General features: G+C 39.4%; 2 protein-coding genes and 1 long non-coding RNA gene across 4 annotated transcripts; 1 reads left to right on the top strand and 2 right to left on the bottom strand.

Moving 5' to 3' along the window:
- LOC149718562 (uncharacterized) lies at positions 1 to 2897 on the bottom strand. 2 transcript variants are annotated; one of them, XM_089849557.1, is made up of 3 exons: positions 2350 to 2897; positions 2073 to 2273; positions 1 to 2015 (listed from the first exon to the last, which is right to left on the bottom strand). In XM_089849557.1, the coding sequence occupies exons 2-3, from the start codon at positions 2121 to 2123 to the stop codon at positions 81 to 83; spliced, it is 1986 nt and encodes a 661-aa protein (XP_089705683.1). In that variant the 5' UTR covers positions 2124 to 2273; positions 2350 to 2897; the 3' UTR covers positions 1 to 80. The 2 variants fall into 2 exon arrangements, with proteins under 2 accessions (XP_089705683.1, XP_089705682.1); XM_089849556.1 differs by having other exon boundaries at positions 1 to 2273; positions 2350 to 2446; positions 2549 to 2896.
- Positions 2898 to 4432: 1535 nt separating this feature from the next.
- Positions 4433 to 6161, bottom strand: LOC149718561 (uncharacterized). The gene is made up of 3 exons (XR_016371754.1): positions 5821 to 6161; positions 5083 to 5723; positions 4433 to 5020 (listed from the first exon to the last, which is right to left on the bottom strand). It is a non-coding gene; the product is annotated as an uncharacterized LOC149718561 (long non-coding RNA).
- A 503-nt stretch (positions 6162 to 6664) lies between these two features.
- LOC149718560 (lymphoid-specific helicase-like) lies at positions 6665 to 13998 on the top strand. Its single transcript, XM_089849555.1, has 7 exons — positions 6665 to 7532; positions 8255 to 8380; positions 9029 to 9439; positions 10672 to 10891; positions 12031 to 12267; positions 12341 to 12500; positions 13558 to 13998. The coding sequence occupies exons 1-7, from the start codon at positions 6859 to 6861 to the stop codon at positions 13806 to 13808; spliced, it is 2079 nt and encodes a 692-aa protein (XP_089705681.1). The 5' UTR covers positions 6665 to 6858; the 3' UTR covers positions 13809 to 13998.
- Positions 13999 to 14120: the final 122 nt, after the last annotated feature.

Here is a 14120-nt window from a genome sequence, read left to right as displayed (position 1 = left end):
TTTTATATGTCATGAGAAGTATTTTTATTTGAGCCAATGCTTAGGCCTAGTATACAAAAACATTACTCCACAGCTTGTGTTTATAATGGTTCCTTTTTAACGACAAAGTCCTCAATCTGGATTCTCAATCGTGGATATGAAAAAACACCATATTCGGCAAGTTGCTTCGGAGATAACCTTTCCAATACGACATGGGAAGCTCGAAGTTTGAAGTTTTGGAGGGAACAAGTCCTACCTTTATGTTGACAGAAATCGAGTTCACTTGCAAACGCGGTTTTGCAAATGTAACACTCGTAAATGACAGGTTTCACATCAGTGCTTGAACAGTTTTCATATCTTCGCGAAGTTTCGAAGTATTTGTCATATAAATGATTAGATGTCTCGTGTGCACGACGGGATGTTTCGGAATTGAAATACAGACTACACTTAGAACACTTGAAAGATTTAGCACGGCAGTGTAACAATTTATGTTTTTTCAAATATGAGCCAGATTTGAAGGCCGAACCGCATTCCGTACATTTGAACGGTCTATCATCAGTATGCACCATTTTTAAATGTTTCTTTAACGTGTGAGGGCTTTTGAAGAATTTGCCACACTGTTCACAAGGAAAGGGCCTTTCGTTTTGGTGAACATAAATCTTGTGAAGATTTAAACTGCTTTTGTTTTTAAATTTAGCGTCACATAAGTCGCATGGCAATGATTTAGAAGTCATATGAACTCCTCTATTGTGTATGTTTAACAAATGTTTAGTTTGGTAAGAAAGCTCACAATTTTCGCATTTAAATGGTCGCTCGGAAGAATGAAGAGCCTTATGATATTGTAGGTGGTGCAATCTTTTAAAGGTTTTATCGCAATCAGAACATTTGTGTGATTTATAAGTAGAGTTACACAAATCATATTTGGACACGTGAGTAAGCTGATGTATTGTCAAACTATCTTTCCTTTTGAAGGCCATATGGCACACTTCACATTTAAATGGCCGCTCGGACGAGTGCGTGAGTTGATGACCTGTCAAATGTCTTTTCGATTTGAAGGTCATCTGACACACTTGACATTTAAATGGCCGCTCGGACGAGTGCGTGAGTTGATGACCTGTCAAATGTTTTTTCCATTTGAAGGTCATCTGACACACTTGACATTTAAATGGGCGTTCGGACGAGTGCGTGAGTTGATGAACTGTCAAATACTTTTTCCGTTTGAAGGTCATCTGACACACTTCACATTTAAATGGACGTTTGGCCGAATGTATGAGTTTATGCATTGTCAAGTCAATTTTGCCTTTGAAGGCCTTCTGACACAGTTCACATTGAAACGGACGATCAGATGAGTGTCTCACCTTATGCTTTGTTAAATATGAATTATGATGAAACGACAAGCCACAGACGTCACATTTAAAAGGCTTCTCAGCATTGTGTGTTTGTCTGTCATTCATTAAAAGGCCCACTTCACATTTAAATGGGCGTTTGAACGAGTGCGTGAGTTGATGAAGCTTCAAATTGTTTTTCGATTTGAAGGTCATCTGACACACTTGACATTTAAATGGCCGCTCGGACGAGTGCGTGAGCTGATGACCTGTCAAATGTTTTTTCGATTTGAAGGTCATCTGACACACTTGACATTTAAATGGGCGTTCGGACGAGTGCGTGAGTTGATGAACTGTCCAATGTGGTTTCAATTTGAAGGTCATCTGACACACTTCACATTTAAATGGACGTTTGGCCGAGTGTATGAGTTTATGCCTTGTCAAGTCAATTTTGACTTTGAAGGCCTTCTGACACAGTTCACATTGAAAAGGACGATCAGATGAGTGTCTCACCTTATGCTTTGTTAAATATGAATTATAATGAAACGACAAGCCACAGACGTCACATTTAAAAGGCTTCTCAGCATTGTGTGATTGTCTGTCATTCATTAAAGGGGATAACTTCCTTTGTTTCTGATTCTCCGTAATTTCTTCCGCTGGGGGATGAACCGAATCCGCTTCTTTAGAAGTGCTAGTCTCGTCATCATCGTTCTTAATGATGATTGGCCACTTCACTACAACGTTTGAAGGTGTTTCCAAATTACCCACCTCATCCGAGTCCGGCTTCTCAGTTTTTATGAATTTAATCGGTCGAAACATTCCAATAAATGATCGTAACTACTTTATGTTCTTATATTTTTATGAAACTGGCATCCAAGAAATTAGTCTCTGAGTTACAGCTTACAAGGTAAAGGTTTCAATAGACTTGAAGATCGGCCATACTGATATATTTCATCGTTGGTCTTGAGACTGAATTCATCCATGTAAGAAGTAGCTTGCTTTTTAAACACTATAGGACTTTTTGTCTGTAAAGAACTTTACTTACTGAACTTGTGCAATCGCACTAACTTTGATTTCATTCACGTTCGTTCAATGTGATATGGCAGTTATTTGTAAACGGACCGCGGGCGAAAACTAAATGGCTGTTTGATTAAAGTTAATTTGTGTACTTTAATAATTTGTCTTAACTTTATTAGTTACGTGCCCATATGGCTCAAAAATCTCACACTAAATTAACCATATACCAAGAAAAGGCGCCAATACGGGTACGGGCAACACTATTTTACCCGCTAAGGGGGCAAAGAAAAGTGCGGCGCAGCCAGGGTGGGAAATAAGGATTTCTTTAAGAGAGTGGAAATAGCGAGGGAAATAGTCTACGCGCTATTCTCACCCCCCGGGTGAAAATAGCCTATACGCTATTATCACCCCCCCCCGGGTGAAAATAGTCTGAGTACTATTCCTACCCTACCACGTGACCGCACTCCCGCGTGACGCCATCAGTCTGGGAAATAGCACACTTCCTCTGGTCCAAAACCTGTTTATTAATTGCTTGGACTATTTTTTTAATTCAAAAAGTGGGGCTTACTGTTTATATTAATTGCAAATCTATAAGAGAACAAAGCCTGGGACCAGTCCGGAGACCAGTTTATTATTTCGGACACTAGGGGGGTCACTGGTCCCAAGGACTAGTTTAAAAAATATCCTTATTTCCCAGACTGCACGCCATGCGGCCGAGAATATTTTGGTCATTCCTTGTTTGAGAGCAGTCTGGGAAATAAGGATAATTTTTAAACTAGTCCTCGGGACCAGTGTGGTAGTATATTTTTTAATAACATTAACTCAAGAACAACCCAAAAAGAGAAATAAATGGATTTTGTATTTTCTTATTTATCATATCTAATAAAATAAATATCCTAATACCCTTTCAATTATTAACCGAAGAAAATTGCACATTCCGATTAATCTAATTGATTTTGGTCGCTAAGCTGTGTATTAAACAACCCTGGGCCCCTGACCCAGAGATTTTCTGACCTATTTGTGTATCCCTCCCACTGGACCCTGGTATAGCTATGGAGATAACAATGAGCAAAGATATAGATGCTATGATGTTGATATACACTGGGTCATTACTCTATTGGCATCATAAAAAAAAGTGTTTTCAACCCTTTCTCCATGTTTCAACACTCTGCCAACAGAACAGTGAAACATCCCATAACATTATATGTGCATATAAGGATCTTTTTTGTATTCAAAAGTTCTCCCAACTTGAACAGTTTAAATGGTTTTAATTATGAAAGCAAGTTTTTACAGAAATGACATTAGTGTCCAAAATAATCCTAACGTGGTCTAAAGTTAAACTATGGTGTCCAAAAATAGCTTATGGTATAAGTTGTTTTAGGTTTTCTAGCGTTATTTAAATGTTTTGGAAACTTCTCGTAATAATTTCCAAATAGTGCGTAATCTTTAAATGTATGGCTAACTTTTTGAAAATACATAAAACAAGGGCATAGATATATTAAAAGGGTAGATACACAATTCAATGGGAGGTCGACGTGGAAGGGGCAACGAGCAGACAGCCGCTATTTTCTGGGGGTAGCCGTATAAAACGCCATCTATCGGGAACTTTCGAAACTAAATTAAAGGATGAGCTTAGAGTAGTGGCACTCTATGTTAACCCCCTATAGGGCGTAATAAGTCAAACCCTCGGAGATGCCATTACTCCATTTTATACGAGCTAAGAGCAGAAAAACGTATTTTATAAATTTTACACCTGTAAAATCGTTTAAAAAACACTTGGAACTTGTATTTCTACTTACTTTCGAGGAAATACCACCGTTTTCTGAAGGTAAGAGTCTTTTTTTATACATTTATTAGTAATAAAAACATTTAAGGCGAGCTAAGCCTTGGTCTTGTAAAACACGGCAGATTAGTGATTAGCGTTGTTTTCAGCGTTGAAAAACGGTATTTTATCATGTTAAAAAAACGTTAGCAACGTTTTAAGGTACTGATATTTAAATATCCGGACATTAAACTGTTACATATTCTTAAAATAAGAGTCGATAATGATGCCCACCATAACAAACTTTGTTAAGTGTGTGTCTCTATATTTAAAGGCATAAAACAAAATATAACATAAACGTTTTTATTTACTTATTTATGTAACAATCATGGCTTCAACTCATGTTTGCTGCGTTCAAACTGTAGGTGTAAAGAACGTTTTCTTTCTTACCACAACTTTCCGAAAGAGACTGCCACTAGAAAGAAGTGGATTAATTCTATAACAACAGCTGTAGGACCTCTGTCCACTGATATCTCCAGTTTACGGATTTGTTCAAAACATTTTACAAATTCAGATTTCTTTCCCACCACTGGAAAGAGACTACGTAGAGCGCTCAAACCGTACGGTTCGCGATTCCATCCTAATTTGGAGATCAAATTAATGTAACCGATGAAATTATCCCTAAACTGACTCTCCGTAATTTGACTCTCGAGCAACAATCTGAAGCATTAGAAGAAATGGGAGCGTTGTCCTTTGATCATGGATTGAAGCATGAACCCGCTGCTTTTTCAAATATTCAGGCAACACATCAATACCCAGTATCACACCTCTGTGGGTTTGATTGTTAATCCACAATTTTGATTCCTTGGGGCAAGCCCCGATTGCCTTATACTGGTTGAGGACCAGCTGTACTTAGTGGAGATCAAATGCCCTTACACTATTTTCAAGAATAAAGAAACTATCAGAGGAAAAGCAGCTTCGGGTAACTTCTACCTTTACATTGACGAAGTGGGGTGGCGTAGCGGTTAGCGCTTTCGCCTCGCAGCAAGAGGATCCTAGGTTCGATCCCGGACTGTGGCACCGGGTGAAAATCTGGGAACGAATCCTTCTGCGTAGAGTTTGCAAGTTCTCTCCCCGCTTGTTAAAAGGAGTTTTCCTCCGCGGTCTAACCCGGTTTCTCCTTTCCATCAAAACTTGCAGAGGTTAACGGTAATAGTTAGTATAGGGCGCTGTAGGTTAGCTATGGCACAGGGGCTAGCCACCACCCCTCTATGCATTGTAAAGGGACCCACCTGTAAACAAGCCACAGGCTTAGTGTGGATATCCCTTCATAGACAAAAGCTTAGATTATTATTATTATTATTATAAGAAACGGATGAACTGGAACGTCTATCATCAGATTCAGGGTCAGCTTTTCGTGTGTAACGTACCCGTATGCTTTTGGGCAGTATTTGTGCCACCCGATAACATCGAAATCTTGATGATAGTGAAAGACAACCAATTCATCAATGATACCTTGCTTCCAAAATTATCCTCTAAATATTTCATTAGTCTCCTAGGCCTACCTCATTTTGCCATAGAAATGTTCGAAAAGCCTAAAAAATAAATTTTCCAAGTCACAAAAGTACAGCCTCTTTTCTCTATATGCAAATCAAATCTACATTATGGCCATGACCAAGGCTTAGCTCGCCTTAAATGTTTTTATTACTAATAAATGTATAAAAAAAAGACTCTTACCTTCAGAAAACGGTGGTATTTCCTCGAAAGTAAGTAGAAATACAAGTTCCAAGTGTTTTTTAAACGATTTTACAGGTGTAAAATTTATAAAATACGTTTTTCTGCTCTTAGCTCGTATAAAATGGAGTAATGGCATCTCCGAGGGTTTGACTTATTATGCCCTATAGGGGGTTAACATAGAGTGCCACTACTCTAAGCTCATCCCTTAATTTAGTTTCGAAAGTTCCCGATAGATGGCGTTTTATACGGCTACCCCCAGAAAATAGCGGCTGTCTGCTCGTTGCCCCTTCCACGTTTTTTTGGTTAAGCCTAAGCCAGCGAAGTGGATCTAGACCCTTTATAGTTTTACTATATCTATGAACAAGGGTCAGTCTTAGACTTAGTCACATGGTAGGGTGGAAATAAAAATCTTAGTCACGTGGTAGGGTGGATATAGCCTCTACGCTATTTTCACCTAGGGTAGGAATAGGCTTCCGCCTATTTCTACCCGGGGGGGGGGGTGACACTCTTTTTTTAAACTGGACATTGGGCTAGCGACCCCTCTGGCCTGGAATAAATAAACTGGTCCATGACTACTGACCAGGGCGCGTCGTCTGCTAAATTGAAAAAGTGGATAATTACAAATTTACAATATATTAGCTAATGTCTGGACTCTGGAAACCCTTGAATTTTCTTAGTGGTCCTGTGGACCACTGACTCCCCTCCGATTTAATTTTTAAACTGGTCATTTTCCCTGTGCCACCGCCTTGTTTTCCCAAATGCCAATGGGTGTTTTCTAGCAGACGACGCATAGTGAGAAAAGTGCGGCGCAGGCCGCGCAGCAGGCTACAAAGCGGGAATTCGGCATTTTGGCGGGAATTTCTCGGGGAGCCACGCTTGGTTAGTGGTTACGCGTTACATGTGCTTACTGCTTCACGGGAAGAGAACTAGAGAAGCCGAATGCCCTAATCGGCTTATTTTCCGTTTTAAAAATTACCCGATTAACGTAAACTGAGAGAATAATATTCTATATTATTTTATGCCCTCTTTGAAAGAGAAATGGAAGAACCACAAAAAGAGAATCAGTATACTTATTTGCAAACTCTATTGAGTAGATGTCAAATATACCACAAAATTTTACGTAAAAAAATTGAGCTGCAAAAAAAGGAGAAGGAGGAGATGCGAGCGAAACGTCGCGAAGTTGAAATGAATCAATCGGAGGAATTCGGCAATGCCAGTATAATATCTCCATTGAACCCATCACCAAACGTACAATCCAACTTAGGGAAACAACCAGAAAGTTTTAAGGGTCAAATGAGAGAGTATCAAATTGAAGGATACGAGTGGCTTCTGACGTTATATGATAACGGAATGAACGGTATCCTCGCTGATGAAATGGGTTTGGGAAAAACCATCCAAACAATTGCCTTAATTCTGCGTTTAGTGGAAAGAAATAAGAATAATGGACCCTTTTTGATCGTTGGTCCATTATCGACACTTAGCAACTGGTTGTGCGAATTTAAAAGGTTCGCTCCTAACATTAGAACCACTTTGTTTCATGGGAGTAAAACGGATAGAAAATTAAAGATGAAACAAATTTGGAAGAGTCACGTTGTTATAACAAATTATGACTTGGTTATAAATGATAAAAAATTTCTGAATCGCATTCCATGGACTTATATAATCGTGGATGAAGGACAATGTTTGAAAAATCCAAACTGCGTATTCATCAAGTAATATTATTAAAATATTACCCAATTCTTGTCCCTTTAAAGGGGCTAACCGGCGCTGTTGGGGTGAAGTCCGCCAGGGTTCGTACACGACCTGTAAATCCTGGAAAACCTGGAAAAGTCAGGGAAATTGAAAATGGGCCTAAAATGTCAGGGAAAAGTCAGGGAAATTGAAAATGGACCTAAAAAGTCAGGGAAAAATATATTGGAGGGAAATTTAAAGCCTGGATAGCAGTACAAGGGTGACCTGAAAATGTGTTGTCTGAGATTTGACCAGAGCCCCAAATTCGCGGAGCTCGCTTCGCTCGCTCCAGTTATTACTTTGATAGAGTTACATTTAAACACAATCATTGGCTTATTTTTATAACAAAACTCGTGCAAAAATGATTCAAGTGAATTTAGATTGGTTTTCATATGTGTTCGCCATGTACGTTATTGCAAATGGTCAGGGAAATTTGTGGAATTTTGTCAGGGAAAACCTGGAAAAGTCAGGGAATTTAATTTCGAAAATTTTGTACGAATCCTGCCGCCGTTAGTTCAGGGGGAAAACACCCAGCTCTTTGGCCATAAGGAATGGCGCCACCGTCGCGGTGGGCGGGTAAGCAATATGCTAACCAACAGTTTGACCCCCCCCCCTTCACCCCAACATCTCCGGCCAGCCCCTTTAATGATTCATCTCGTCAAATTTGAGGTTTTAACTGACCGTTGTTGTTTAAAATTTTTAGAGCACTTGAAACGTACAAATCTGAAAATAGGCTACTTCTGACTGGAACGCCTCTTCAGAACAATCTCGTCGAGTTGTGGTCTCTCCTGCATTTCCTGATGTCATATCTCTTTGATGATCTCGATGTGTAAGCTCTAAGAAATTGGTGGGGAATTTTGACAGCCAATCTTTAAAAAGAACGGGCAAACTTTCGAGAGGTCTTCGTTAAAGGGAATGAGAAGTTTCGTTTGAAAAACCTAGCTCTGATTAATATATCGAAAGATAGAATTAATTTCTGCGAATTCCAAAATATCAAGCTTTTAATTCTCCGATTTCTAATTATTATTTGGCAATATGCATTCGAAAATGCTTCATATGAAATTAAGTGAAATCCACTTTTTATGAAAGGCTAAAACGTTTCCCCGTAGGCTGACGTCACAGATATATTTTTTCACGTCAGATGGCGCCACTCTCTCCGCTATCAGACCCAGAGTTTAGACTTACGAGAAGCTCGAGCCGCGTATAGGATTCCCGAACCTTTTTTTCCCCTTGACGTCATAGTGATGTCATCAAACGGGCGAACAAGCTCGACAAGACAAAATTATCGATATATCGAAACTGAGTTTGTCGTGATTTTTCAATGGATTTTAAAAATAGAAACTTTGGTTCAATTATATTAAAAACTTGATATTTTGAAAGTAGAGACTTGAAAGTGTAACATAATACCACTTTCGTGGTAAAAAAATATGATATGAAATTGTAAATTCGCATTCCCTTTAACATTTCTTTGAAATAGGTTTGAATCTCTGTTCGACGTATCCGCCATGGAGGAAGATGGAGCGAATGCCGAGATACTTGCTCAAGAACGTGAAAAGCACGTCATCTCAACTCTGCACCAGATACTTACCCCATTTTTACTCCGTCGTACCAAAGCCGACGTAAATATAAATTTACCTCCCAAAAAAGAACTTATCGTTTACGCTCGAATGAGCCCTTTGGAAAAAAAGTATTACCAAGCTACTCTCGACAACAACATTAAAAAAGTGTTAGGAGTCGATAACGAGACTCAAGTCAACCCTGAGGAATTTAATGGACGTAAAAGAAAAAGATCCTGCCAACGAGAGGTTAACTATAAAAAATTCTGCACCGTTGACGACTCTGATGAAGAGGAGAAATTTGAAAGGGTCTTTTTGGAAAACGTTGAAAAGTACGGTTTCTTAAAGCGCAGCGCGGATCACGTGGTTACCCTATAAGCTGGCTTTGCTAACGAACTCCCGTTTTTTTCTTGGCGAAGGCAGGAGGCATTTGTGTGGGCGGGATTTATAAGTGTACTTTTTAAACCCCGCCCACTAGCCTTCGCCAAGCCAAAACTCGAGTTGGTAAAGAATATATGTATTAAACCTAGAGTAACAATTCAAATCGGCTTACCGCGAAACACATTGTTTTTATCAAGCACGTTTATCAAAACATGACAGCGCCATCTGTGAGCCTCTAGCGGAACCAATTACAACTTTTACTTATTACTTATTTGCAATTAGAAACACAGTTATGATTTTTATTTCATCTATTTATTAGATTAAAAAGGATTAGAGTTTTTATTATTTAACTCGCGTATTTTATTTAACACGTTTAAAAAACTATCTCGACAGCTTGTTACACAGATTATAGCAGCAGACGGTAATAATAAAGTTCTTCAAGTGATTAATAGGTGGCGCCACCCGTATTTGATTAAGATTCATGCTCGACAAAAAGTGTATCGCGAAACGTCGATCTCGAGATCCCAAGTTGTGACTCTAGGTTTAATACATATATTTTATCTCATTGCCAGTGACTAACTTTAGTTTTGCAGTCCATCTTCCTATTTAGTCTGTACTAACTACTAAGCCTTTGACAGAGCCTCACCAGGCCTCCCTTGCTTTACCTCGAATCTATGACCTACGTCACTTCATGACAAACTCCAGTTTGTAACCAGTGACCAAAGAGAATATAGGGGAGGAATTGAAGCTCCCCCGCTCCACAAGGCTAAATTACATTGTTGCCCCTAAATTATACTAGTGGTATGAGGGAGTTTCCGGCTCAGTCGCGCCACCTACGATACCGTTAAATGTCTCAAACGGAAATGCCTCGGTACTGCGCATTGAAGATCCGCGGTAGAAAAGAGCAACAAGATTTTCCCCTCTTTCCACTCCTCCCCTATATTCTCTTTGCAGTGACGAACTTTAGTTTTGCACAGTCCATTTTCCTATTTAGTCTGTACTAAGCCTTTGACAGAGCCTCACCAGGCCTCCCTCGCTTTACCTCGAATCTATGACCTACCTCCCTCACTTCATGACGGGCTCCAGTTTCTAAGTTACCAGTGACAAACTTATGGGGGGGGGGGGACATATCATTTGAACTTATGATAACCTTACTAATAGCATTTCATCCATTGCAACATAGAAATGAGGAGAAGCAACTGAAAAGGGTGACTAGTCAAATCAATCTAAAGTTAGGCAGCGTCATGATGCAATTAAAAAAGATAGTGACTCATCCATATCTACTCGAATACCCCTTAACTGAAGATGAGCAATACCTTGTTGATGAAAATATTGTAAACCATAGTGGCAAATTAAGGGTTGTTGATTGCCTTCTTAAAGAATTGAAGAAGAGAGGCCACAAAGTAAGTTCGAGTCCAGTGGTGTCACGTGCGAGTCCCGCTTTTTCGAATTCGAACTGAGTCCGAGTATCAAAACTAATTTCATATTGAGTATCGAGCCGAGTGTCAAGTATTTCGATTAGGTCAAATTTTGTTTGTATTTTCGAGTAATTAACGAGTCGAGTATTAATTGAGTAAATTTCAAGAAAATAACGAAGCTATTCAATTATCTAATATCTAAGTAGTTCAAAAGATTGTTAGTGATCAATTAAACATTGAACAGGTTTTTTCCAAAATAAATGCTAATGAGCTGTTCGTCTGCTAAAGTTATAAGCCTTGGATTTGAGTATTTAAGAAGTTAAAAAGTTACTCGAATATTTCACAATACGATGTTAACGAATATCGTGTCGAGTACTTGGCTTGATACTCGAACTTAACGAGTACTTGGCTTGATACTCGAACGTAACGAATACTCGCATCGATACTCGAACGTATTGAGTACTCTCCTCGATACTCGAACTTAACGAGTACTCGCCTCGATACTCGAACTTAACAACGAGTACTCGCATCGATACTAGAACTTAAAGAGTACTCGCATCGATACTCGAACTTAAAGAGTACTCGCATCGATACTCGAACTTAAAGAGTACTCGCCTCGATACTCGAACGTAACGAGTACTCGCCTCGATACTCGAACGTAACGAGTACTCGCCTCGATACTCGAATTTAACGAGTACTCGCCTCGATACTCGAACGTAACGAGTACTCGCCTCGATACTCGAACTTAACGAGTATTCGCCTCGATACTCGAACGTAACGAGTACTCGCCTCGATACTCGAATTTAACGAGTACTCGCCTCGATACTCGAACGTAACGAGTACTCGCCTCGATACTCGAACTTAACGAGTATTCGCCTCGATACTCGAACTTAACGAGTACTCGCCTCGATACTCGAACTTAACCGAGTACTCGCCTCGATACTCGAACTTAACCGAGTACTCGCCTCGATACTCGAACTTAACGAGCATTCGCCTCGGTTCTCGAACTTAACGAGTATTCGCCTCGATACTCGAACTTACCGAGTACTCGCACACCACTGTTAGAGTCCAAATTTTGTTGTTGGATAACTTGATCAACTTTACAAGTATTATTTAACATCCAGGTTTTGATATTTTCTCAAATGACTATGCTTCTTGACATTTTGCACGACTATTGCGTTATGCGTGGATACAAATTTTGCCGCTTGGATGGCAGAATGTCTTTAGAGGATCGCGCTGAGAACATCAGTGATTTTAACAATGACCCTGACAAGTTCGTGTTCCTGATAAGTACGCGTGCTGGTGGATTGGGTATTAATTTGGCCAGTGCTGATACGGTCATTATTTTTGATTCGGACTGGGTAAGTGTATTTATTCAATTGACTAGCCTGCCATAATTTAATACTCATTTCATTCAATTATTGTCCTGAAAAGAATCCTCAATGCGATTTGCAAGCCCAAGATCGTTGTCACCGTTTTGGGCAAACTAAACCAGTGATAGTTTATCGTATCGTGACTAGTAACTCGATAGACGAGAAGGTTGTGATTCGTGCTAATGCCAAACGAAAGCTCGAGAAAATGATTATGATGAAAGGTAAAGTTTCATCATGGATGAAGGATGCGCGTGAGGAAATTTGTTTTCACTCTACAGGATAGGCAACTCCCTATCTCGGACGACAGCTTATTCTGTATATACTCTGTTACAACATCGGTTGTCAGCACGCGTAAAGCTAGGTCTCTATGGAACGTAGCTTTGTACGTGCTGTCAAGAGACCCAAAACTTCAGGATCTTCAGGATTTAAAATATCCGCGAGTTTTGTTAGCTCGAGTGCACGGACCTCTGGGCCTTAGTTTCAAATACGTGTAGTAGGCTGTAGGCAATTTCACACCGTATTTGAAACTAAGGACTAGAGGTCCGTGCACTCGAGCTAAAAAAAACTCGCGGATATTTTAAATCCGGAAGATCCTGAAGTTTTTAGTCTCTTGACAGCACGTACAAAGCTACGTTACATAGAGAATGAGCTTTACGCGTGCTGACAACCGATATTGTAACAGAGTATATACAGAATAAGCTGTCGTTCGAGATAGGGTTTTGCATATCCTGTAGCGTGAAAACAAATTTCACGCTCACGCGCATTCTTTATCCATGGTATAATATTCGCGAATACTTTGAATATCAAGGCCTACTATTCGCCAAATGATGTTGTCAGTCAAAAAATCTAAATTTGAGCTGGAAAGTAGAACTTTATCTGACCCTAAATTTGACCAATAGCCATGTGCCAATCTGAGTGACATCATTAATAGAGAATTGGAGGCGAATTAGAATTCACTATTCTTGAGTTGGGCCTTGGCCCTTTGCGGAATCTGTTGTCGAATATTTATCAAATAGTCGATATTCGTTCGAATAGTAAAAATGGGTTCAAACGAATACCGAGACGGTTATTCGTCTCGATATTCGATCGAATTATTCGTTATAGACGAGTATCCGCCCAGCCGTTTACTTTGCAAAATACTTCGTACTCCTGCACGTATGAGACGACATTTCTAGTTAAAAAGGCAACTCAGCAACTGTGTACTTGCTCCGAGACTTGCTCTCTACAACTCGCGTGTCCAGTTCAATTAAACATTTAGTATTCGTATTGGTTTTGTAGGACGTTTCAGTGGCAAAGAAATTTCTAAACCAAAAGAGGGCAAAGATCTCATAGTTGAGCGTTTAGAAGAACTACTTAAGTCTATGGATAAGCAAGAGTCAGTATTGCCACAAGAAGGGCTAATCTTTACGGAAGAACAATTGGAAATGTTGATGGACAGATCTTTTGTTGAACTTCCTGACCAGAACCAAGACCCTTGTTTTAAAGTTATAAATACGGAGAACGCAACCGTTGAGGATACAACGGAGTAGTTTTTAATTTCATTCCACCTTTGGTTTCAAGTTACTATTTTTCTGTCGCGAATATTATTGTTTTTGACTTTTTCTAAACCAAAGAAATTTTTTACGCGCATTTGTGTACCTGAAGTTTCCGTTCTCAAAGCGTAAATTTTTAAACATGTATTAAACCTTTTGAAGTGATAAATAAAGGGTTATTTCAATATATCAGTACATTATATTCCAATGTATGTACAATGGCAGGGCTGCCATGATATTTTCAAATTCATATTGCTAACTGACTTTACACGGATGTCCCTGGCTTTTTTAGAGAAGCCAAAGGAAAGA

Source organism: Phalangium opilio, unplaced genomic scaffold (genome assembly GCF_054372755.1).
Source record: "Phalangium opilio isolate 3A_F unplaced genomic scaffold, DU_Popi_V2 ptg000002l_1, whole genome shotgun sequence".
Lineage (NCBI taxonomy): Eukaryota > Metazoa > Arthropoda > Arachnida > Opiliones > Phalangiidae > Phalangium > Phalangium opilio.
This window is presented reverse-complemented; position numbering and strand designations above follow the sequence as displayed.

What these genes read in the sequence shown, in the direction of transcription:
- LOC149718560 (XM_089849555.1), top strand. Translation starts at nt 6,859, where the DNA reads ATGGAAGAACCACAAAAAGAGAATCAGTATACTTATTTGCAAACTCTA. An exon ending in TGAAGAAGAGAGGCCACAAA is followed by an intron (nt 10,892 to 12,030) that starts GTAAGTTCGAGT and finishes TTTAACATCCAG; the next exon opens with GTTTTGATATTTTCTCAAAT. An exon ending in GAAAATGATTATGATGAAAG is followed by an intron (nt 12,501 to 13,557) that starts GTAAAGTTTCAT and finishes TTGGTTTTGTAG; the next exon opens with GACGTTTCAGTGGCAAAGAA.
- LOC149718562 (XM_089849556.1), bottom strand. Translation starts at nt 2,123, where the DNA reads ATGTTTCGACCGATTAAATTCATAAAAACTGAGAAGCCGGACTCGGAT.